Source organism: Neolamprologus brichardi, chromosome 3, assembly GCF_056152115.1.
Source record: "Neolamprologus brichardi isolate AB-2024 chromosome 3, ASM5615211v1, whole genome shotgun sequence".
Lineage (NCBI taxonomy): Eukaryota > Metazoa > Chordata > Actinopteri > Cichliformes > Cichlidae > Neolamprologus > Neolamprologus brichardi.
Window position 1 is genome coordinate 5,492,709 of NC_142106.1, and position 25,512 is coordinate 5,518,220.

The 25,512-nt window shown below is 41.3% G+C and overlaps 3 protein-coding genes across 7 annotated transcripts in view; 2 read left to right on the plus strand and 1 right to left on the minus strand.

Annotated features, from left to right (window-relative positions):
• Positions 1 to 25,512, minus strand: part of LOC102779340 (protein NLRC3-like) — a 334,346-nt gene that overhangs the window by 71,461 nt on the left and 237,373 nt on the right. The window lies entirely within an intron of this gene.
• On the plus strand, positions 1,709 to 16,223 carry LOC102785094 (uncharacterized). Its single transcript, XM_087831587.1, has 10 exons — positions 1,709 to 1,780; positions 4,243 to 4,593; positions 5,132 to 5,464; positions 5,543 to 5,641; positions 6,312 to 6,638; positions 6,974 to 7,300; positions 9,134 to 9,457; positions 11,831 to 12,157; positions 15,735 to 16,055; positions 16,132 to 16,223. The coding sequence occupies exons 1-10, from the start codon at positions 1,744 to 1,746 to the stop codon at positions 16,221 to 16,223; spliced, it is 2,538 nt and encodes an 845-aa protein (XP_087687713.1). The 5' UTR covers positions 1,709 to 1,743.
• The window catches only part of LOC102785377 (butyrophilin-like protein 2), a 51,299-nt gene continuing 45,018 nt past the window's right edge, over positions 19,232 to 25,512 (plus strand). For all 5 annotated transcript variants that reach the window (XM_087831494.1, XM_087831511.1, XM_087831496.1 and 2 more), the window contains exons 1-4: positions 19,232 to 19,310; positions 22,302 to 22,652; positions 23,633 to 23,965; positions 24,053 to 24,151. In XM_087831494.1, coding sequence (XP_087687620.1) covers positions 19,274 to 19,310; positions 22,302 to 22,652; positions 23,633 to 23,965; positions 24,053 to 24,151 — 820 coding nt within the window. In that variant the 5' untranslated portion in view covers positions 19,232 to 19,273. The remainder of the gene's footprint in view (positions 19,311 to 22,301; positions 22,653 to 23,632; positions 23,966 to 24,052; positions 24,152 to 25,512) is intronic.

The following is a 25,512-nucleotide window of genomic DNA, read 5'->3' on the forward strand; positions in this document are numbered from 1 at the left end:
AGAGTTGTTTATGATATGTGAAGAGGAGCGTTTTCAGTCCACATATGCATGGGTATTTTTTGGACTTTCATCCACATGATTAGCGATCCACATGGATCCCTGAGAAACAAGGGTTTTTATTTATTTTTTTTACAACTGCTGAGTGAAGATTCTCAGATTCAGAAGATTTTCTGTATTTACATGAGGACAAAGAATCAGATTTTGTCTCGCACTTTCAGAGGTGTGTGTGTCTTTATCTCCTTGTTAGAGGTCAGTCTGCTTCCTGTTATTGTTTGTGGGCTTTTGATTGGCCAACACTTCCTCACCGTTATGGTTGTGTTGCCGCCTGGTGCTTCTGCATGCTCTTGGCAGCAGTTGAGTTTATTTATTATTCAGATTAAAATCTTGTATCATGTAATATATTAATTTTACTACATGAAAGAAAAACACAAGCGTGCCTTCACTTAAGTCATAAACTCGATCATAGTGTAAAAGTATTAAAGTTGTTTGTCTCAAACTGACCTGTGACCAGCTTCACTCAGTATGAGCCGTTTACTGTTTCTCTTTGTTTATTGGTTGGATCTGCACAGGGACAATAGATGAGGCCAAGTCTGATATTTTTACATTTTATATTTTTATAATGATAAACTGTGAAATAAAAACTTTGTAAGGTTTCATCTGATCAGTGTTGTTCTTCTTCTGTGGTGTTTCTGATGCTCCTGATGTGTTTGAGGCTGAATGTGGGCTTCAGGAAAGTTTCATTTAAGACTTTTTTAAACTTCATAATTCACAGAGAATTAAAATTTGGGCATTTTAAAAAAGTTAGATGGAAACTTTGGTATCTATGTCATCGTGTTGATTCTGTCCTGAGGGCATTAAACGCCTCTTTGCCTGCAGAAACAAACTGTCTCACACATATGAAGTTGTTTGCACACAGACAAAAACATCTTCCTCCTCTACACCGATTTAACAGGAGAAATTGGATCAGATTAAAACGGTTTGTGCTGCCTATAAAAATAAATAACTCTCATTACATTCATCAGTTACTCTTATAATAAAGAGAAACTAACTGCTTATGCTTAATAATCCAGAGTTATATTTGCCTTTAATCAAGGGTGAAATGTACCGTGGTACTCCTTTTCCCACTCCACAGGTTATCAGGTATGTTGGAGTTGTCCACCTCAGTATCAGGCTCAGAGCTGCTGAAGCAGCTGGAGCCCAAACTCCACTCCTGTCATAAAGGCCACCTGGTGAATAATTCCTCATATCCTGTATCTGATTGGTCTGTGGGAATGTGTCGATTTTAAACTTTAAAGATCAGCAAATATCTGACCTCACAGTTTTCTCCCTCTCTTTTCACACATGCAGTGTTTCAGATATTCATAAATACATTCTTCTGAACATTAGCTTCTGCTAAATAGGCTAAAAGTAAATTATGATGAAACTAAGTCTCTTTCTTTTCACCAACAAACTTATCTGATAAGAGGAGGAGTTCATTCTTTCATGGTTTCCATCCTGTTCATCCACTTTTCTGTTAGCCACGCCCCCACAGGTGAACCAGCAAATCACTGCCTCCGTTCTCACAAACGTCTGATCTGTAGCCGGTCGGACTTCATTCCACAGATGTGCTTTAACAAAGTGTGAAGCTGAACTCTGAGCTGTGACAGTGTGAGAGTGTCAGTAGATGATCAGCAGAGGAAAGTGAAGCTGCTGTGAGCTGATGTCCTGAAGGGCTTTGAAAGAGTCTCTGAGTTTGACAGGAACATGAAGATGTTTGTGGTGTTTGTGATCCTCCTGCACGGTAAGTACACCTTCCTCTCTCTGCTCTCATCATCAGCTTTTCTTTCATCTCTCTCTCTTTAATGTGTTGAAGTGCAGCAGGAGGAGATTTCCACCAAACACTGGATTCTGATTCAGATCAAACTAACAATCCAAAGCAGCAACTTTCAAATCTCTGGATTCTTCTTGGTGGTTTCCAGATCAGCTCATGTTACAGTCAGCTGCTGTGTGTGTGTTTGCTTCCTGTGTTTTTTGCACTGATCTATGAATGAATCATAGATTCCTGGAAACGCACAATCCAAAACTGAAGAAGTCACTTGGATGAGTGATGACTCACTTCTGCCACTGAAAACGCTACATATAGATGAACCGAATCAACCTTTTGGGTTTTCCTTATTCTCTTTAATAGGACTGCATCATCTGTTTTTACTTCAATACCTCTAAATAACCTCTCCTTTGTCGGTTATTTTTAATCTGCCTAGAAATCCTTGTAGAAAAGTTAACATAAACTGTGTATATTGGAAACAATTAGCTTCTGATAAGAAGCATCTGATTCAGACTTTAATACTCTGCCTGAACACAAAATATGTCCTTGGACAGCAGCTGGAAAACCCAATGGTCCGACAGCCGTTGCTGTTATACTTCTTCGCCGTGTGATGAAGACATTTATGTCAGGTCTGAGTGGACCTGAAAGGCTGGTACCAGAGGCAGGATTTTAGTTTAGCGAGTTTCTGTCAAGTTACCTCAAAGTGTTCTGGAAAAAGCAGTTCTCTGAAAAAGTTCATTAGGAAACATTGAAGCTCCATCAGTCTGCAAACAGCGAGAGCCTCTATAGTTCTTTCACAGTCCTTAGTGGAAAAACTACATTTCTACATAATATATAGATTCTTAAGAACCACGGGATTCCTCCTTTTATTGATTTACTTTATTAAAATAGGATCACTGTAATTTTTCATCTCTTTTGTTCCTTGTTGCTGTCAGAGGATTTAACTCTGCTGAGGTTGCTGCTGAAAAAAGTCAGAGACCGCGACGCCAGCTGCTGTTGTAGTCAAAAACTTGTCTGTGAGCTGTGATACTGATATCTGCTAACTCTGACACAGCTCTAAATCGACAGACAGAAATTCATAATGTTTTAGTTGGATATGCATTTTGTACAATTCTTTGTAGACAAAGGTTTTTGAGATTTTAAACGGCACTCTGCACAGTGGGGACATGGACGCTGGTTTGGTTTGGCTGCCTCTGCTCTCTCTATACTTATAGCTTAGTATACTTAGACTGCTTGTTGTATCATCTGCACCTGTGCCTGTAATGGCTGCATGGTCTGGTGTGTTGTGGTTCATTGTCTTAGCTGTTTGGCCAGTGTTTTCTTGGCCATTTTTACTGTCACTTGTTGGCTAAATCACTGGCATTTACTGTCCTCATGATGAGCTTTCTCCGAAGGGTAGCTGGCCGGCCTCTCCCTTAGAGATAGGGTGAGGAGTTTAGCCTTCCAACGGGCTCAGAAGGGGGCTGCTGCTTCTCCATTTCAAAAGGAGCCAGTTGAGGTGAACTATGATGCCTTCTGGGGATCTCCTGGGTAAGCTATTCCAGACATGTCCAACTGGGAGGAGGCCCCAGGGTAGACCTAGGACATGGTGGAGAGATTATATCTCTCAGCTGGCCTGGGAACGCCTTGGTGTTCCCTAAAAAGGCTGGAGAAAGAAATGGATAGATACTATAATTATAAAAGGATTATAATGCTCAACCTTTCCAAAAGAAATATGAAAAATTGTCTTGCAACAAAAAAACATTCAAGAAAGAAGACAGAAAGTGAGGCTTGGACTCTATGGATAATGATGACGTATGTTTTTGACATTGAAAAAATAAAACACTGCTAATATCCTTATTCAATAATCTTTCTCTCACTTTCGCAACCCTTCGGCTGTGCACTACGTCTGTTTTTTCCTCCTTCTCCATGACTTGAATGTACTGAAAATAGAGAGACACGAGCCTTGGCTGTGCCAACCAGCCTTCCCTGACACGGCCCCATAGACCCACCCATCTCCTGTAGCTCAAGACTCCTCACTGTTTTTATCATTTTCATTCTTTAATAATTAATTTTCTAACAAAACAGTTTTAATCAATTTAAAAAACGTAGTTATCCTTCATCCTTCAGCTGTCTCAGCCTCTTCAGCTTCCAGAGAGAAACATGTATTATGCATGTTTTTGCCAATCCAATCAGTCCATTTTTGTAAGTGTAGGCTTGTGTTATCTTGCCCTGCTTAGTATCTGAGAGAATGTTTTGGAGGAATAGTGTTTCTCTTCACTGCTGCACAGAACTGATGATATTCTGATTCTCGGTGCACTGAGGTTATTCAGGGTGCAGCCTGTTCACTCATTTTAAAATGTAAATAACAAAGAGTTCGTTCTTTGAATTTATGTTTCTGATTACATTTAGTATTTCTTGTTTTTTAGTAAATTTGGTTTCTTTCTGTTTGCGCTCAGTTTCCCAGTATACCACATTGGCTGTTGTGGTAGAAGTTTATGAGGGAGAAAGATCTGTCCTTCTGCCCTGCCTGTACTCAGGTTTCATACCTGAGGACTCCACAGTTATCTGGACTCTCAATGATCTTGTTCCCAAACCTGTCCACCTACGAGGAAAAGGAGGAGATGATCTTAATGGGCAGATCCAGCAGTACAAAGGGCGCACATCAATGAGTCCCTATGCTCTCATCACAAAAGATTTCAGCCTTACTCTGAGAAGGCCAACAAAGACTGACTCCGGCAACTACACCTGCTCCATCAGTGCTGGAGAAAGTGAACGGAGACTGAGAAGCATCCAACTGCATATCAAAGGTCAAACCCTAAAACCTGCTGTACTTATAGGTCAGAAGTCAGTGCTGTAGACAAAGGTCAGGTAAAGCTGAAGCTAACTAAATTGTTCTAAATGTCTTGATGAAACCAGCGCAGTAAGAAACGTCAGAAACTAGGACTGTTGTGGAAGCCACACAAAAAAGCTGAGCTCAGTCACTCAAAATATGATATTATTATTATTATAATATTTATATTATTATAATATTTTACACATCAGCCAATTTGAAACATTCACAATTTCATTTCCTTAGATGTGTCAGAACAAGTGATGTGATGATAAGCAGGTTTAGGTGATTTAATGCCCGTAATATTCATTGTGATCCCTCACCCATTTGTGAGTGTAGCAATATTACATAAATTCCAGTTACAATAGAAAACAAAAAGAGCCAAAGACTGTTTTGGTACATTATTAATGTTTACAGAACAGAATCAAAGATCAGGAATGTGGATACTGAGCCAAGCTCCATTTACAATCAGTGTCAGTGCAGCTGATTCTACAGTTGTTTTCTTGTCCTTTCAGACCAGCAGGTGGAGGTGAAGGTGGAGGTAGGCTCACAGTCTGTCATCCTGCCCTGCAAAACAAAACCTAACATACCCGAGGCCACCAGAGTGGAGTGGACTCGCTCTGACCTCGGACTCATGGTGGTCCATGAGTATTCAAACCAAAGTGGCCAACTTATGACTCAGGATGAAGTTTACAGAGACCGAACGAAGATGAATGAAGACCCACTGAGAACTGGAGACCTCAGTCTGACTCTGAAATACCCCACAGAGAGAGACACAGGACGATACATCTGCACCATCTACAGGGACAAAGACATCTTCAGATGGAAAGTAGTGCTGCAGGTCAAAGGTCAGTGCTGTACTTACAGGTGAGAGGTCAATGTTGTGGACACAGGTCAGAAAACCTTTCGTTTTCTTTTCATCACAGAACCATTTCCATCCTGGGCCATAGCTCTCCTGGTTCTCCTGGTTCTTCTTGTTATTTCCGCGGTTCTATTATTTCATTTCCGGCACTATTTCATGTCAGGTGAGTGTCTCCTACTACACTACCCATAATGCCGATGGTCAGCAGGTGTCCTCTGGTGGCTCCTTGACTGTGGCTCACACAAACTTGTTCCAGAAGCTGAAAGAGTTGAGAGTTACAAACAGCTGATACAGAGAGCTGAAGAGAAACTTCCAGGTTTGTTCCAGAAGTCAGAAAACCTCCTTCAGACTCAGTCATTGATCAGTGAAACAGCTCCACAACATGACTTTACTAAACAGTGTGTGTGCTTCACTGCATTGATCTGACACAGAGGCTGCATGTGTACAAGCTGTTCTTCTTCTGTGGTGGTAAACAGCAGCTGACATGGAAACGTGCTGACAGTAAATGTTCCTCCTTGAGTTGTGCTCAGTCATGTGGTGGAGAGCTTCAGATGTTCAGACACATGAGATCTTCATGGTTTCTGTGCTGATGTGTGTGAGACATGGCCGACTGTGGAGGCTCAGGCTGTCTGTTCTTCTGCTCTTCATCCAACATGTCTGCAGCACTTTACAGGACGCTGCAGACTAGTTACCAAAGAACGAGTCAGGAACACATCAGGAACAAACTGAGACACAATCTGACTGAGACTAGAAGACAAGGAGGGGACAGGGAGGTCATGTGACCATCACAGCTGCTGCTGATGTCATCATGTTGTTCTTTGTTGTTATCTCAGATTACGAGGTGGTGGTGGATTCAGGGGTGGAGTCTGTCCAGCTGCCCTGCAAAGCTATAGTCAGATTCCTCAAAGACTGTAAAGTGGAGTGGACAAACAGAGACAACAGGAAGATCCACATATATCAGAACGGCTCTGATCAGCCTGGAGAACAGGACGAGTTTTACAGAGAACGAACGAAGATGAAGACAAACTTGCTGAAAACTGGAGACCTCAGTCTGACTCTTGAATATCCCACAGATGAAGACACAAACACCTACACCTGCATCGTCTACAGTATGAAGGGAGACATCTTGATAAAAAAAAATGTGAAACTCAGTGTCAGAGGTCAGTGCAGGTGCCATAGGGCCATATATATGTGTGTGTGTGTGTGTGTGTGTGTATATGTGTGTATGTATATATATATGTATGTATATATATATATATATATATATATATATATATATATATATATATATATATATACATACATACATACATACATACATACATACATACATACATACATACATACATACATATATATATGTATGTATGTGTGTGTATATATATTATATTAGTAAAATGTGTTTTGACTTGAAATATTTCACTTCAGCTACTAAATGTAAATCATTGTGTTGCTGCTTTTTTCTGTATAGCTCATATTTTTGATGTCCTCTCAGTTTACACAGTAGAGGTGGTTTCAGGGGTGGAGACTGTCCTGTTACCCTGCAAAACCAGGACTAACCTGCCCGAAGATGCTAGAGTGGAGTGGATGGACAGTGACTATGAGAAGGTCCATGTTTATCAGAATGGCTTTGACCAGCTGGAAGAACAAGACCAAGATTATAAAGATCGAACACAGATGAATGAAAAACTGCTGAGAACTGGAGACCTTAGTCTGACCCTGAAGTACCCCACAGACTGGGACACTGACATCTACACCTGCACCGTCTACAGCAGGGAGGGAAACATCCTGAAAAAGAAACAAGTCAAGCTGAAAGTCAGAGGTCAGTGCTGTAGATCAAGCTCAGGGATCAAAGCATAGTTAGTTTTCATTTGTACGTAGTTGTTGTAGTGGGCCTTGCCACTGTCAATGCTTTTCAGTAAGGATGAGAGTCAAGTTTTGGTTTGCACACACTATAAATACTTCTAATTGTATATTTAACATGCCTGGCTGTGGAGTGCCGACTGTTCACAAGCTCATGCGGATCTCTGCTGTGCATCTTGTGTGAGTTTCCTGTATAAGAGGAAAAAGGTTAATGACCTATGGAAGACAGGTCCTTCAGTTTTACAGGCACTGTTTCCACACCACTCTACAGCTGTGCTGTTAATGCACGCCCCAACAGCCACATACCCCATGGTGGGCTAGAAATATGTTACAAGGATCCCAAACTCATTTGTCATTTTCTGGGCTTAAGAGAGAAACAGGCCCCACTTGTTTGTAAGGTTACAGTCTTGTAAAAAGAACCCTGTGTCACATTATATAAGAAGAAAGCTAATTTTCTGCTTTGTTGTGCTGTCAGGTATTAAGGTGAACGGGGTTTTAGACAGTGAGTCTGTCCAACTGCCCTTCACAACCACAGGAAATCTGCCTGAAGATGTAAAAGCAGAGTGGATAGACAGAGAGAACAGGAAGGTCCATGTGTATAAGAACGGTTCTGACCGGCTTGAAGAACAGGACAAGGTTTACAGAGACCGAACAAAGGTGAATAAAGACCTGCTGAAAACTGGAGACCTCAGTCTGATCCTGAAATACCCCACAGACTGGGACACAAAGACATACACCTGCCCGTCTACAAGGAGGGAAACATCCTGATGAAGAAACAAGTGGAGCTGAAAGTCCAAGGTCAGCATGTGCTTGAAATCTGAACGCCATTTTTGACATTGATTTCTGCATCCATTTTCTTTTGCCTAATTAGTTCAGAGCAGAGGTAGGTGGGTGCTTGTAGCTTACCCCAGCTACCATGGGGCAGGAGGTGGATACACCCAGGATAGGTCGCCAATGTGTTACAGGTCACAATCTGTTGTTAACACAGAGAGACAGACAACCATTCACATTCACATTTATGGGCAATTTAGAAGTTAGCCTAACAATAATGTCTTTGACCTGCGGGAGGAAGCCAGAGTACCTGGACAGAACCCACGCAGACCCAAAAAGAAAATGCAAAATCTTCACAGACAGGCCCCAGCCAGGTGGTGGAGTCAAACTCAGGCAACAGTGCTAACCTTCTCGCCATTGCCCACTTAATTTCTCAAATCATTTAAGCATATTAAATTGTTCTCAGGTGGTGCTTGATTCTTATATCACATTAGTGATGGTACTTCTGTCTGTGGTGTGGATCCAAACAGAAAAATAACTGTTAATAAACTTCTCAGTGGGCAGTGGCCTCGGGGAGTGTCTGGAAGTGGGAAGCAACCCAGCCAATGATTCAGTTTGCTTTGAGGAAACAGTCCATCTGATGTTATCAGATCATCATCAACTTTGAAGGAATTCATTTGATTTGACTGGATTAAATTTTCAGTGAGGCTGTTTGATCTTGAATCTTTTTAGGAAATACAAATGTTCTTGTATTTAATGATCCATTTTACATCTACGACAAAAAGACCCAGACAAAAGCTCCACACTGACAGGAGAAATTACTGTAAAGCAGGAAATAGACACGAAAAAAATAGCACCATCAGACTCTGATCATCTCTAACATTTTGAACTTGTTTTGACTTTCTAGATATCTGTCCTGTTACCTTCTACTCAGATATGCTTCTGTCCCTCAGTTTTCACTGCAACACTGAAAAGCCAGCTGCTGTCTGAACAGCTCATGTTGTATTTGTTGTTGTCTCAGTCTGTCAGGTGGAGGTGGAGGAGGGGGTGGAGTCTGTCAAGTTGCCCTTCAAAACAACAGAAAACCTGCCTGAAGATGCCAAAGTGCAGTGGAAGGTCAGTGGTGATAGGATGGTCCATGTGTTTAAGAACGGCTCTGACCAGCATGAAGAACAGCACCAGTTTTACAGAGACCGGACGAAGGTGAATAAAGACCTGCTGAAAACTGGAGACCTCAGTCTGACCCTGAAATACCCAACAGTGAGAGACAGTGGAGAATACAGATGTAAAGTCTACGGGAAGATCAATAGATACAAAAAAGTACTGCTCAAAGTCAAAATCACAGGTTGTTGTTTTTTCCTTTGATTCTTTATGTGTATTTGTTGGTTTTTCTTAACTAGAATTCCTAAATTATGTTTGATGGTACACATGTGTGACAGAAAAAATATTAAACTTGACATGAAGACATTTGGATCAGGAATAAGTTGGCTTATATTTATTTAAATGTTTATATATATATATACAGTGGGGCAAAAAAGTATTTAGTCAGCCACCGATTGTGCAAGTTCCCCCACTTAAAATGATGACAGAGGTCAGTAATTTGCACCAGAGGTACACTTCAACTGTGAGAGACAGGATGTGAAAAAAAAATCCATGAATTCACATGGTAGGATTTGTAAAGAATTTATTCGTAAATCAGGGTGGAAAATAAGTATTTGGTCACCTCAAACAAGGAAAATCCCTGGCTCTCACAGACCTGTAACGTCTTCTGTAAGAAGCTTTTCTGTCCCCCACTCGTTACCTGTATGAATGGCACCTGTTTGACCTCATCATCTGTATAAAAGACACCTGTCCACAGCCTCAACCAGTCAGACTCCAAACTCCGCCATGGCCAAGACCAAAGAGCTTTCGAAGGACACCAGGAAAAGAATTGTAGACCTGCACCAGACTGGGAAGAGTGAATCTACAATAGGCAAGCAGCTTGGTGTGAAAAAATCAACTGTGGGAGCAATCATCAGAAAATGGAAGACATACAAGACCACTGATAATCTCCCTCGATCTGGGGCTCCACGCAAGATCTCATCCCGTGGGGTCAAAATGATCATGAGAACGGTGAGCAAAGATCCCAGAACCACACGGGGGGACCTGGTGAATGACCTGCAGAGAGCTGGGACCAAAGTAACAAAGGTCACCATCAGTAACACACTACAACGGCAGGGAATCAAATCCCGCAGTGCCAGACGTGTTCCGCTGCTGAAGCCAGTGCATGTCCAGGCCCGTCTGAAGTTTGCCAGAGAGCACATGGATGATACAGCAGAGGATTGGGAGAATTTCATGTGGTCAGATGAAACCAAAGTAGAACTTTTTGGTATAAACTCAACTCGTCGTGTTTGGAGGAAGAAGAATACTGAGTTGCATCCCAAGAACACCATACCTACTGTGAAGCATGGGGGTGGAAACATCATGCTATGGGGCTGTTTTTCTGCCAAGGGGACAGGACGACTGATCCGTGTTAAGGACAGAATGAATGGGGCCAAGTATCGTGAGATTTTGAGCCAAAACCTCCTTCCATCAGTGAGAACTTTGAAGATGAAACGAGGCTGGGTCTTCCAACATGACAATGATCCAAAACACACCGCCCGGGCAACAAAGGAGTGGCTCCGTAAGAAGCATTTGAAAGTCCTGGAGTGGCCTAGCCAGTCTCCAGACCTCAACCCCATAGAAAATCTGTGGCGGGAGTTGAAAGTCCGTGTTGCTCGGCGACAGCCCCAAAACATCACTGCTCTTGAGAAGATCTGCATGGAGGAATGGGCCAAAATACCAGCTACTGTGTGTGCAAACCTGGTAAAGACCTATAGTAAACGTTTGACCTCTGTTATTGCCAACAAAGGTTATGTTACAAAGTATTGAGTTGTATTTTTGTTATTGACCAAATACTTATTTTCCACCCTGATTTACGAATAAATTCTTTACAAATCCTACCATGTGAATTCATGGATTTTTTTTTCACATTCTGTCTCTCACAGTTGAAGTGTACCTCTGGTGCAAATTACTGACCTCTGTCATCATTTTAAGTGGGGGAACTTGCACAATCGGTGGCTGACTAAATACTTTTTTGCCCCACTGTATATATAAATATGAATTGATCAATTTGGCTCAAAGTAATTAATATGGTGTGCATTTATAGTTCATTTCAGGTGTTTTCAGTTACTTAAAACAATTAAAAGAGAAACGAGTTAAAATAAGCAATTTGTAAGATTTAATGTAATTGAAAGTTTATTCCTGCTAAGAGGAGGCTCCGACAATGTATTACTGCTTCATTCCTAAAGCTTAGAGTCTAAAGAGCATTTATTTATTAATTTATTGAAAAAAGTTAGTACAGCAAGCCATAAAATAAATGATAAAAACCCCAACAAAAATCAGGGCCATTCATAACTCTGCACCATCTATGTTCAGAGTTTGAGGCTCAAATTGGCTCAAAGTGTCCCATTTCCACTGATTGTTTTCCCAACGACATGCTTCAAGTGTGATATGGATGCTCTGCTGAAGGAATCTGCTTTCTATCCACAACCTGTTGATCCGTATCTGACTAACAGCAGTGAAGGAAGCCCTGCAGTTATAGAGAAACTGTCTGAGTCGCATCCAGTCAATGGAAAATGCTGCTCAGTGTTGCTGCTGCTGGCTGTTCAGCTCATTTTCTGCTTTGTTCTATTCTCAGTCCCCAAAGTGGAGGTGGATTCAGGCATTGAGTCTGTTCAACTGCCCGTTGAAATCAAAGCTCACCTGCCCAAAGACGTTAAAGTGGAGTGGAAAGACGGTTCATACAGAAAGATCCACATATATCAGAACGGCTCTGATCAGTTTGAAGAACAGGACAAGGTTTACAGAGACCGAACAGAGATTAATGAAGACCTGCTGAAAACTGGAGACCTCAGTCTGACCTTGAAATACCCAACAGACTGGGACACAAACACCTACACCTGCATCCTCTTCAGCAGGGAGGGAAAGATTCTGCTGAACAGAAAGGTGGAGCTGAAGGTCAGAGGTCAGTGCAGCCTCGTGTAAGCATGTACGCAAAATCTAAGGTCCATTTTTGGCATTGATTTCTTGCAATATGGTAAATGGTAAATGGCCTGTATTTGTATAGCGCTTTTACTAGTCCCGCCTAGGGACCCCAAAGCGCTTTTACACGTCCAGTCATCCACCCATTCACTCTCACATTCACACACTGGTGGAGGCAAGCTACAGTTGTAGCCACAGCTGTCCTGGGGCAGACTGACAGAAGCCATATCGCGCCATCGGCCCTTCTGGCCAACACCAGTAGGCGGTAGGTGAAGTGTCTTGCCCAAGGACACAACGACCGAGACTGTCCGAGCCGGGGCTCGAACCGGCAACCTTCCGATTACAAGGCAAACTCCCAACTCTTGAGCCACGATCGCCCTGGCTCAAGAGTTGAGCCTAACTGTGACGACCAGATGTTGTCAGTACTTTGCAGGGACTTGTTTCCATACAGAAGAATATCTGATGAAGTACAACTTAAAAATACCAATACACATTATCACTGCAAAAGTATATTAAATAAAATCCAGATACTTATCAGCTGTGAACAATGGTTTATTCTATTATTCTTGAACAAAATACAGAGTACTGGACCAACACTGAAGTCCAGGCTTTGTTAGCTGAGATTTAATTAGACTATTACCACCAGCATCTGCAGCCATTATAATTGGGAGCCAAGCACTAACACTGTGAAGGTCCTGTTGTATCTGCTCCATTTATTATTTTATGCCTTTTTGCAGTCCTTAACATGCTTCAAAAATACATGAAATTTTGCACATGCTTCAGGCCTGGTTGACATATTTTATTGATTTCATACATGGGCATTTCAAGATGGCTCTAGAACACCACCTATACAGGATGTGATGAATTCCTACAGAGACACACTTTAAACATTCACACATACATATGCCACCTGTAAGATTTCAACAATAACAACAACAACATAAATCAGCCCAGGCACTAGGAGGTGATGCTTCCATATGTTGTCTACCATGGAGTCCAGACCTACAACTCCACCCAGGCTTTCCTGCACCCCTGTGATAGTCCTAGTTCACAATGGTGCCTGCATTTTTATTTCATCTGAAATATCTGGCCTCCTTCTAGTGTGTGCCTCCCAAACTTAGCCACTCTCTTTAGATGTTCTTGAATTGACTGGAGTTTAGCCCTCTCAGTGCTCCTAATCTTCAGTTCCTGGATAGGTGGCTCTAAAGTGCTGCCAAAGTCCATTTCTAACTTGACTGAAGTAATTGCTGTCCCGCACTGTTTTCCTTCTCTCACCCCAACCGTTTGCAGCAGATGGCCGCCCCTCCCTGAGCCTGGTTCTGCCGGAGGTTTCTTCCTGTTAAAAGGGAGTTTTTCCTTCCCACTGTCGCCAAAGTGCTGCTCATAGGGGGTCATATGATTGATGGGTTTTTCTCTGTATCTATTATTGTACGATCTTCTGTACAGCAAAAAAAAAAAAAAACACTTTAAGGCGATTGTTGTTGTGATTTGGAGCTATATAAATATAATTGAATTGAATTGAATTGTCAGAGGTGGAGTTTAGCAACTAGTCCATGTCATGATGGACAGATGGCATGTACACAGGCTGGCCAGACGATGCAATTCTTAGTGACATCTGTACCTTTGGAGGAAAGCTCCAAGTTTGTTCCACCTGTGTCTAAGATCTTGTGAATTATTCTTGTGATAGGGCAAATCTCTTCTCTTCATCTTCGTCTGACTCTTGAAATCAATAGTAACAGTACTCTCTTTCTGAGCTTTCTATCTCTAAATCATCAGTTTTCTCCTCCTTTTACTGTCCCAGAAAATCTCCCATTCACTCTCATTCCCACAGATCCACTGTGGTTCTTCTTCTTGCTTCTTCTATCTCTTCTGTTTTGTTCTGAAATCTCATGTTGCTGTAGCCACTAATACTTTTTCTCTTTTTCTGGGATTCTTTGCACCTCACTGTATTCTCTGACAAACAGTGTTGGTCAAGTTACTTGAAAAAAGTAATCAGTAACTAATTACCGATTACTTCCCCACAAAAGTAATCCCGTTACTTTACTGATTACTTATTTTCAAAAGTAATTAATTACTTAGTTACTTTTTAAAAAAACGATTTACAACCTGAATAGGCGATAAAGTGATAGATCTTTCAGCCCAATTCTACTTTTTCTACATAATCATCATACAAAATGTAATCAAATGGAAAAGTCTCTTTTTAAAACTTGTTTTATTAGTTTTAATCTTTTAACTTTATGCATCAATCAAAAATTTAATTATATGCAACATTCTCTGCCTGGAAGAAATTTGTTTAATATTTAAACCTATTTTCTGCACATTCCAGCACATAAAATATTTTTTTTTTGTGTGTTTACACTCAGTCTTTCAAATAGATGCAAGTAAAACACAGCAGAAAATAAATAAAGTCAAAGACTAGCGGTCCTTTTGCTCTATTTTCACCTGTAAAGCAGGAGTGGGGTAGGCGGAGGTTTACCCTGGTGCAGGTGTGCAGCGGTCAGTGGAAGAATCCGCGAGTTTCTCTGTGAGTTTTCCATTACGTCGTAGCTACTCGGTGCTTGTTTGGAAGTTTAGGGGTTTTTTTCGCTGTAAAAAGAAGTTTTCTTCCCACGCACAACGAACACTAATGTTTTTGTCACTTTTTATGGAATCAAACTCAAAGTAAGGTCAGTACTTCCACGCTTTAAACGCTGCACGCTCATACTCTCTCCCGCACTCGATATATTTGTTGCTCTCGCTGCTCGCACTCGCTTACGTCACTGTCATGAGACATTCTCGCAAAAAAATCACGATTTTAGTAACGCAGTAACGCAGCGTTCCTACGGGAAAGTAACGGTAATCTAATTACCGTTTTTGCAATAGTAATCCCTTACTTTACTCGTTACTTGAAAAAAATAATCGGATTACAGTAACGCATTACAAGTAACGCGTTACTGCCCATCTCTGCTGACAATTGATGAGTGATGGGTTTTTCTCCATTCTACCACTGGCAGCATGTCCACTAAAGATAATGCTCCTGATGATAGAGTGCTTTTATTGCATTTGGTAAAAACAGTTTTAACCCGATTGGTCAAAACGTTGGACGAAGCCTTTAGACGCCATGTCAGCCTCATGTTTCATCTTCTGCACCTTTCCAGCATCTCCCTGTATGGAGACATCTCTTCTCGCATCACCATGGCAACCATCACTTGTCATCCAGTCAGGCTTGTAGAGAGAGAGAAGGGGGAAAGAGAGCATTCCCTAACAGCAGAATTTATAGCCCTGTTTTTCTCTAGGAGAGTCCACCTTAAATTTTTATGCTTTCTGGTGCCATCACCATCCAGGCAGACCATCCACCTCAAATTCCTTCTCCCTGTTCATATCTGTTAGTGTCTAAGTCTAACAGTCTAACCAAAACTATTCTGTATTCTGTGAGGTCACTGCATAAAATACAATAATGGGGCTATATGAGCCTTAAAGTTAAAAATAAATTCTAACAGAGTCTACACATTATTGTCCTACAGATTTCTCTATAGCTCTGAACCTGCTATCTGTCTGTCCTGTGTTTATTGTCCTCTCAGTCTGTCAGGTGGAGGTGAACGAGGGGGCGGGATCTGTCCAGCTGCCCTTCAAAACAACAGAAAACCTGCCTGAAGATGCCAAGGTGCAGTGGAAGATCAGTGGTGAAAGAATGGTCCATGTGTATCAGAACGGCTCTGATCTGCCTGAAGAACAGCACCAGTGTTACAGAGGCCAAACAGCAATTAAGCAAAAGCTGCTGAAAACTGGAGACCTCAGTCTGACCCTGAAACAGCCCACAGAGAGAGACAGTGGAGAGTACAGATGTGTAGTCAAAACAGAGAAGATCAAGAGATACAAAACAGTATTGCTCACAGTCAAAGGTTTGTTTGTTTGTTTGTTTTTATTTATTTATTTGTTTCTTAGTTCCTGTCTGACTGTCTTGTGTCTCCTCTGCAGGGAGAGTTCAGGTCCAGGATCAAACAGGGGACATCAGGAACAGAAGCAGCTCCATTGATCCGACTCCTCTGATGGCTGATCAATCAGTTTGATCTGTGTGTTCTTTGATTATTGATCAGTGATGTCAGAGTGGAGTCAGTGTGATGTTGTTGTTGTGTGTTTGAGACTTTTAGTGTCCATGAAGGTCTCTGCTGCCGTAGATCCTCTGAACTGTGACAGAGGTCTCACTCTGGAGGAAACTCTCAGCATCTTCATTTTATTTACAGCACTTGAGATTATTTATTTATTATTGATTATGTTTTGCATTTTTATGCCGATAGAGAGATTTTTTTTTAAACTAACTTGGAAAAATCACTCCACCTGTATATAGCAACTGAACTCCACACCAGTGAGTATTCCCGTTTTTCACTTTTTCACTAATAAATACCTGACACACACATCTGGTGCCCGTGTTGTATCTGTTTTGGGTCTATACGGCTTACACCGTGACAAAGACTTCAACACTCCATCTAAATGTTGAAGTACTTTTTACTCAGTGACATTTACAGAAAGAACTGTTTGAAGAAACTTAATGTGCGGAGAGAAAATCTCCTGAACTACAATCTTTACTACTATCTCTGTGGACACGGGCAACTGGAGACCTGATGGTCCGACAGGCGTTCCTGTTATACTTCTTTATAATCAGACTCAACAGTAGAGAAATCTGACTGTGCTTCAGCACAACAAGAATGAAAAGCATTTCAAAAATGTACCTGCTGATCCACTTTAAATGTCGTCTGAGTAGAGAATCACTTTTGCTTTGCTGTGAACTGTACAGCACAAAAGCACTGACGACGCTTTCACTGGTATTTAGAGAATTCAGACAGCTCTGACCCTTCAATCTCACTTCACTCAGTGTAAAACATTTATAATTAATCATTTATTTTCCCATTATACTGCCTGTATCCACCCACTGAAAATGGACGTGGATGGGCTGCAATCTGACTGGATGACGTGTGTGCCAGAATAGGGAAGCAGCAGCGTTCACCAGGAGAAATCTAAAAAACCTGCAGATAGTGGCTTCAGTGACACTGCTCCTATCACTCAGTTTCACTTCAGCTCTTTGTATGTTGGCTGGTAGATGGTACAACAACAGCACAGACAGGAGTGGCCCACAGACTGACCATGTTTACTGTTTCTCTTCATTTATTGGTTGGATCTGCACAGGGACTACAGATGAGGCCGAATCTGATATTTTTACATTTTTGTAATTTTATAATGATAAACTGTGAAATAAAAACTTGATAAGGTTTCATTTGATCGGTGTTGTTCTTCTTCTGTGGTGTTTCTGATGTGTTTGAGGCTGAATGTGGGCTTCAGGAAAGTTTGATTTAAGACTTTTTTAAACTTCATAACGTCACAGAGAATTAAAATTAGGACCAATTTAAAACACTCTGTGGGGGGAAACTCCCACTAGGTTTATATCTGGGACTCTCCGCCATTTGACCTTAGAACTGAAGAAGCTTCTCGGATGAAGGTGAAACGTCTTCAAGTAACTTAAAGAAGTCCAGACGCTTTTCTTTGCAAACTCCTTTGACTACGATGACCTGGATGACTGAGAACCTTCACAGACACCAATTTAAAAAGTTTGACAGAAACTTTGGCATGTATGTCTACACTTTGTTTCTGTCCTTTGGTTCATTAAATGCCTCAGAGGCTGCTGAAACAAACTGTCTCACACATTAAAATGTGAATTTGTTTGCACACAGACAAAAACATCTTTCTCCTCTACACCGATTTAACAAGATAAATCTGATCAGATTAAAACAGTTTGTGCTGACAATAAAAATAAATAAATCCCACTACATTCACTGTAACCTCATCAGTTAAAACTAACAGCTTATGTTTAATAATTGAGAGTTATATTTGCTTTTACTGAAGTCATTTTCTTTGCATAACAAGAATATTATCAGTGGTGCCTGGTGATGACCACACTGAGCTTTTTCCGCTATACTTACATACATCATGTCCTGTTTTCCTCTGTGATCCTCGTGGCCTCAGAATAATCCTGCTGTGCAGCTCTCTGCTGTTGTCCTGTGAAAGCAGCAGATCCATAATGCAGACTTCTGTTTGTGTCATTAGACGCTCTGAGTACTGGTTCATCACAGTCCACACGGAGCTGTTTAGTGTCCACTTCAGGAGTGATGGCTGCCACACTGCCCTGCTTACCTGACCTCTGCTGGATTGTTGGTTCAGTCCACATAACACCAGGTTATCATGTCAGATCTTTATTTCACATGAACCTACAGAGACTTTAAATCAGCAGGAATCCAGATGAAGGCCTGAAACAGCAACATGACCTCATTGATGGGCAGGATAACTTGGTGTTGAGGAGATTGCCTCAGGGCTCCTCTGCTCAGACGACAGCATGCTGTCTCCAAACCAGGACAAAACATAGAAACCTGTCTGTGGCTGTGTATCCAGCACTGGGCCACGGTATGTATGTAGTATGTGGGCAGGGTGAACCGTAGTACTCCTTTTCCCACTCCACAGCTTATCAGGTATGTTGGAGTTGTCCACCTCACTATCAGGCTCAGAGCTGCTGAATCCCAACTCCACTCCTGTCATAAAGGCCACCTGGTGAATAATTCCTCATATCCTGTATCTGATTGGTCTGTGGGAATGTGGCGATTTTAAACTTTAAAGATCAGCAAATATCTGACCTCACAGTTTTCTCCCTCTCTTTTCACACATGCAGTGTTTCAGATATTCATAAACACATTCTTCTGAACATTAGCTTCTGCTAAATAGGCTAAAAGTAAAGTATGATGAAACTAAGTCTCTTTCTTTTCACCAACAAACTTATCTGATAAGAGGAGGAGTTCATTCTTTCATGGTTTCCATCCTGTTCATCCACTTTTCTGTTAGCCACGCCCCCACAGGTGAACCAGCAAATCACTGCCTCCGTTCTCACAAACGTCTGATCTGTAGCCGGTCGGACTTCATTCCACAGATGTGCTTTAACAAAGTGTGAAGCTGAACTCTGAGCTGTGACAGTGTGAGCAGTGTGAGAGTGTCAGTAGATGATCAGCAGAGGAAAGTGAAGCTGCTGTGAGCTGATGTCCTGAAGAGCTTTTAAAGAGTCTCTGAGTTTGACAGGAACATGAAGATGTTTGTGGTGTTTGTGATCCTCCTGCACGGTAAGTACACCTTCCTCTCTCTGCTCTCATCATCAGCTTTTCTTTCATCTCTCTCTCTTTAATGTGTTGAAGTGCAGCAGGAGGAGATTTCCACCAAACACTGGATTCTGATTCAGATCAAACAATACGACTGCTGGAAGTTTCAATAACTACTACGTACTTCAGCAAAATTTTTCATAGTTTACCTCTTCTTCTTTGCTTCTGTTTAGCTCTTTGTTCATTAAGCTTAGTTCTTTCACACGTTTGGTTACAGTGTTGTACTGTGCAGTTTCAACAGGAGCTATTACTTCAATTTCTTTTTAACTCTTCACACATTAGCTTTAATTAGCTTTGTGAGTCATTTCTAGTCTTCCTACGTCAGTGTAGAAACATTTATACATATGCAAAATAAACTGTGCCCATTAGAAACAATTAGACACTGATAAGATTCAACTGGTTCAGACTTAAAACTAAACCTTTATTATAGTCTTTGTGCACACGGGCAGCTGGAGACCTGATGGTTCAACAGTTGATCCTGTTACAGTTCCTTAAAATGTGAAATGTAAATTGTCAGTGGACATCTGTGTGTTCACCATGTAATGAAGAGATTTATGTCAGGTCTGAGTGGACCTGAGAGGCAGGATTAGAGGGTTAATGAGGTTCTGTCAGGTTTAACTCTGAGTTCACAATGAAATGAAGTGATCCACTTCTTACCAGTGTCAGGACTATAGATCAAAGTTCTCTGGAAAACAGTGAATCTCCATCAACCTGCAAACAGCGAGAGCCTCTATGGTTTTTATATAGAGTCCACACTGACAAATTAAAGATGATTTATTTTTTATATGGAATATAGATTCTAAATAACAGCGTAATTCCTCCTCGTATTGATTTATTTTGCATAAAATCAGCTTCCTTATTATTTTTCATCGCTTTTGTTACTTGTTTGCTGTTGGAGGATTTAATTCTGCTGGGTCAGAGAGTGCAGTATCAGCCTCAGTCACAGTCGGGCATCCCTCTGTGAGCTGAGATACTGACATCTGTTAACTCTGACACTGCGTCTGAATACAGGATCACATAAACAGACATTCATGATGTTATGAATATGACTATTGTACCGTTATTTGTAGACCAATGTTTTTGAGATATTCGCGCATAAATGCATTTTTCTGAATAATGACTTCAACCAGTCAAACAGTTATTAATGTCCCTACAGCATGTTCTAATCGCTCTAATAGGATATTATGGTCAACAGTATCGAATGCTGCACTAAGGTCAAGAAGGACAAGCACAGAGATGAGTCCACTGTCAGAGGCCATAAGAAGATCATTTGTAACCTTCACTAAAGCTGTTTCTGTGCTGTGATGAACTCTGAAACCTGACTGAAACTCTTCAAATAAACCATTCCTCTGCAGATGATCTGTTAGCTGTTTGACAACTACTCTTTCAAGGATTTTTGATATGAAAGGAAGGTTGGAGATTGGCCTATAATTAGCTAAGACTGCTGGGTCTAGAGATGGCTTTTTGAGTAAAGGTTTAACTAGCCACCTTGAAGGCCTGTGGTACATAGCCGATTATTAGAGATAGGTTGATCATATTTAAGATCGAAGAATTAATCAATGGCAGGACTTCTTTGAGCAGTTTTGTAGGAATGGGGTCTAAAAGACACGTTGATGGTTATTCGCACATACATGCATTTTTCTGAATAATGACTTCAACCAGTCAAACAGTTATTAATGTCCCTTATTGTTCCAAACAAAGTTACAGCAAACATTACCTGCAAACATCAATAATCTAAACTCATTGCTGCCATTAAGTATTCACACATGTAATAGAAGAAAACAACAGCAATAATTATTATTATAATAATAATAATATGTTTAATATGAAATATTTGAAGAATTTAACAAACGCTGAATCCAGTTTTAAAGTATGAACATAGATAAAAAGGTTTCAGTCCCACACCGGTGGGGGGTAAATTAAATAAGTTATTTATTTAAGCTGTTAAACCCCCAAAACAAAGAGAAAAAAATCTGTGAATCCAACTTTTGGTTTTTCCGTCTCTTATCAGCACTCGAGGTGACGTCACGGTTAGTGTGTGTAGCCAGCTCTAAACAAAGACAATGCTGAACATGTCATTCATAGTTTCACTTTCAGCTGCACCACCCTCTCAGCTGGATTTTGCCTCAGGTCAAAATAATCAAAAACGAAAACACAAACATAGTTAATATGGACGATATATAAAACACAATCTATAAAATGCCACGCACTGGTTTCTGGACTTTGATTTCTGTGAAGCTTCAGTGTTAACATTTTGACCACTGCTGTGTTGTCTTTTTGGTATTTTTTGTGTTTTTTTTGGTTTCTTTTGTTCTTTGAGGCAGAACCCACATTATTGCACCACACATGTTGCCTCCACAGCTTTAAGTTATTACACTTAAACTTTGTTAAAAATATGTTTTAAACTGGAACACTTATAAAACTAGAGTTCACCAAATAGAGTCAACAGTAGAAAAATCTGACTGTGCTTCAGCACAACAAGAATGAAAAGCATTTCAAAAATGTACCTGCTGATCCACTTTAAATGTCGTCTGAGCAGAGAATCACTTTTGCTTTGCTGTGAACTGTACAGCACAAAAGCACTGACGACGCTTTTGTTGGTATTTAGAGAATTCAGACAGCTCTGACCCTTCAGTCTCACTTCACTCAATGAAAAACATTTATAACGGATCATTTATTTTCCCATGATACTGTCTGTATCCATCCACTGAAAATGGACGTGGATGGTTCATTGGTTGCAAGCAAACTGGTTGCCATGTGTACCAAAATAGGGAAGCAGCAGCGTTCACCAGGAGAAAGATAAAAAACAGCTGCAGTGACACTTTACACTGTTCCTATCACTCAGTTTCACTTCAGCTCTGAAGATAGTGTTAGTTAGTTAATAATCCATCATTTCAACACTATGTCAAACCCATGACATTCATTTGATATGTGTTACTGTTTCTGTCCTTCCAGTTTCCCAGCATGCTCTGGCTGTGGTGGTGGAGGTGAATGAGGGGGAAAGGTCTGTCCTGCTGCCCTGTCTGTTCTCAGGTCCTGTACCTGAGGACAATCCCACAGTGATGTGGAATCGCAGTGATCTCGATCCCAAATCTGTACACTTACGAAGAGCAGGAGGAGATGATCTTAGAGGACAAAACCAGCATTACAAAGAACGCACATCAATGAATCGTTACGCTTTCATCACAAAGGACTTCAGCCTCACTCTGAGGAAACCCACAAAGACTGACAGCAGCAACTACACCTGCTCCATCAGCAATGGAAGACAAGAACGGCCACTCAGAGACATCCAGCTAAAGGTCAAAGGTCAGCAAAAAACTCCAGCAACTGCTGTAATTACTGGTCATAATTCAGTACTGTATACAAAGGTCAGAGGTCAAACGAAAAAACAATTTCCATCATTTTCATTCAGCTTCTGGTAAGAGGAGAGTTCATGTCAGGGAGGTCAAGCACACACACGTCTGTACAAATATTTATAACTGCCAGCTGCTTTTTACACATCACTCAACATGAAACAAAAAGACCCAGAGAATATTTTTATTAATGGTTTCTGGACAGAGTCAGAGTGTCAGGTTAGGGCTGTGTGCAGGCAGGAGTGGTGGTAAGGAGGACCCAAAGTGCAGACGCTCGGAGGCAAAAGTGTATTTCAAAACTCAGCTTTTATTGCTGGCAAACGTAACAAAAATCCAAATAAACTTACATGAGCAGGCAGACAGAACACACAGCATAAATGAGGGTAGACCACAACACAGATAAAGAGAAACACAGGGCTTAAATACACAGGGGGAGCAATCAGGGAATGGGTAACAGGAGGGAAACACAGCTGGGGCAAATCAGGCCTAACGAGACAAAGGAAGCAAAACCAGACGCATATACATGAGACACGGACTTTCAAAGTAAAACAGGAAACATAAAACAGACTGAACTAAAGACACAGACTCACATGCAGGCACTGCAACAGAGGGAACAGAGACGTGGGACCAGGGCAGACTGACTGGACACGGGGATATAGCAACTAAGGATACACAGAGACGCGAACTTGACAAGGGGATACAGCTGACAGGGGAGACAGAGGAACTAGAGAAGACAGAGACATAACCCATAAGACAGAACTCAAAGAAACCAAAGACTAGAAATGATAAATAATATAATAAACTCAAAAACCCTGGGTCAACGACCCAGGCATCCTAACACAGAGGTCATGAAGTGTAGATATCGAGCTGTGCTCCAGTTACCATCAGTATTACTAGTGCTACAGTTGATATTGCTGTTTCTTGTCCTCTCAGACCAGCAGGTGGAGGTGAAGGTGAGGGAAGGGTCACATTCTGTCATCTTGCCCTGCAAAACAACACCTGACCTGCCTGAGGACACCACAGTGGAGTGGACTCGCTCTGACCTCGGACTCATGACGGTCCATGTGTATGCAAATGGAAATGATAACCTTATGACTCAGGATGAAGTTTACAGAGACCGAACAAAGATGAACAAAGACCTGCTGAGAACTGGAGACCTCAGTCTGACCCTGAAACACCCCAAAGTGAAAGACAGTGGAGGATACATCTGCACCATCTACAGGGACAAGGACATCCTGACACAGAAAGTAGTGCTGCAGGTCAAAGGTCGGAAATCTAGATAAAGGTCAGAGGTCAATATTGTGGACAGAGGTCAGAGATCAGAAGTCACATTTTTTTAATGTTTCTCCACAGAACCATTTCCATCCTGGGCCACAGCTCTCCTGGTTCTCCTGGTTGTTCTTGGGGTTTCTGGAGGTCTTTTATTTTATTTCCGGCACTATTTCATGTCAGGTGAGTGTCTCCTACTACACTACCCATAATGCCGTTGGTTAGCAGGTGTCCTCTGGTGGCTCCTTGACTGTGGCTCACACAAACTTGTTCCAGAAGCTGAAAGAGTTGAGAGTTACAAACAGCTGATACAGAGAGCTGAAGAGAAACTTCCAGGTTTGTTCCAGAAGTCAGAAAACCTCCTTCAGACTCAGTCATTGATCAGTGAAACAGCTCCACAACATGACTTTACTAAACAGTGTGTGTGCTTCACTGCATTGATCTGACACAGAGGCTGCATGTGGACAAGCTGTTCTTCTTCTGTGGTGGTAAACAGCAGCTGACATGGAAACATGTGCTGACAGTAAATGCTCCTCCTTGAGTTGTGCTCAGTCATGTGGTGGAGAGCTTCAGATGTTCAGAGCAGACGCATGAGATCTTCATGGTTTCTGTGCTGATGTGTGTGAGACATGGCCGACCACAGGCCTTCAAGCTGGCTGTAGTTTACCTTTACCTTTACTCAAAAAGCATCTCTAGACCCAGCAGTCTTAGCTAATTATAGGCCAATCTCCAACCTTCCTTTCATATCAAAAATCCTTGAAAGAGTAGTTGTCAAACAGCTAACAGATCATCTGCAGAGGAATGGTTTATTTGAAGAGTTTCAGTCAGGTTTCAGAGTTCATCACAGCACAGAAACAGCTTTAGTGAAGGTTACAAATGATCTTCTTATGGCCTCTGACAGTGGACTCATCTCTGTGCTTGTCCTTCTTGACCTTAGTGCAGCATTCGATACTGTTGACCATAATATTCTATTAGAGCGATTAGAACATGCTGTAGGTATTACAGGTATTGCACTGCAGTGGTTTGTATCATATCTATCTAATAGACTCCAATTTGTGCATGTAAATGGAGAGTCCTCTTCACACACTGAGGTTAATTATGGAGTTCCACAGGGTTCAGTGCTAGGACCAATTCTGTTTACATTATACATGCTTCCCCTAGGCAGCATCATTAGAAGACATAGCATACATTTTCACTGCTATGCATATGACACCCAGCTCTATCTGTCCATGAACCCAGATAACACACACCAATTAGTTAAACTGCAGGAATGTCTTAAAGACATAAAGACTTGGATGGCTGCTAACTTTCTGCTTCTTAATTCAGATAAAACTGAGGTTATTGTACTCGGCGCTGAAAATCTTAGAAATATGGTATCTAACCAGATTCTTACTCTGGATGGCATTACCTTGGCCTCCAGTAACACTGTGAGGAACCTTGGAGTCATTTTTGACCAGGACATGTCCTTCAACGCACATATTAAACAAATATGTAAGACTGCGTTCTTCCATTTGCGCAACATCTCTAAAATTAGAAATATCCTG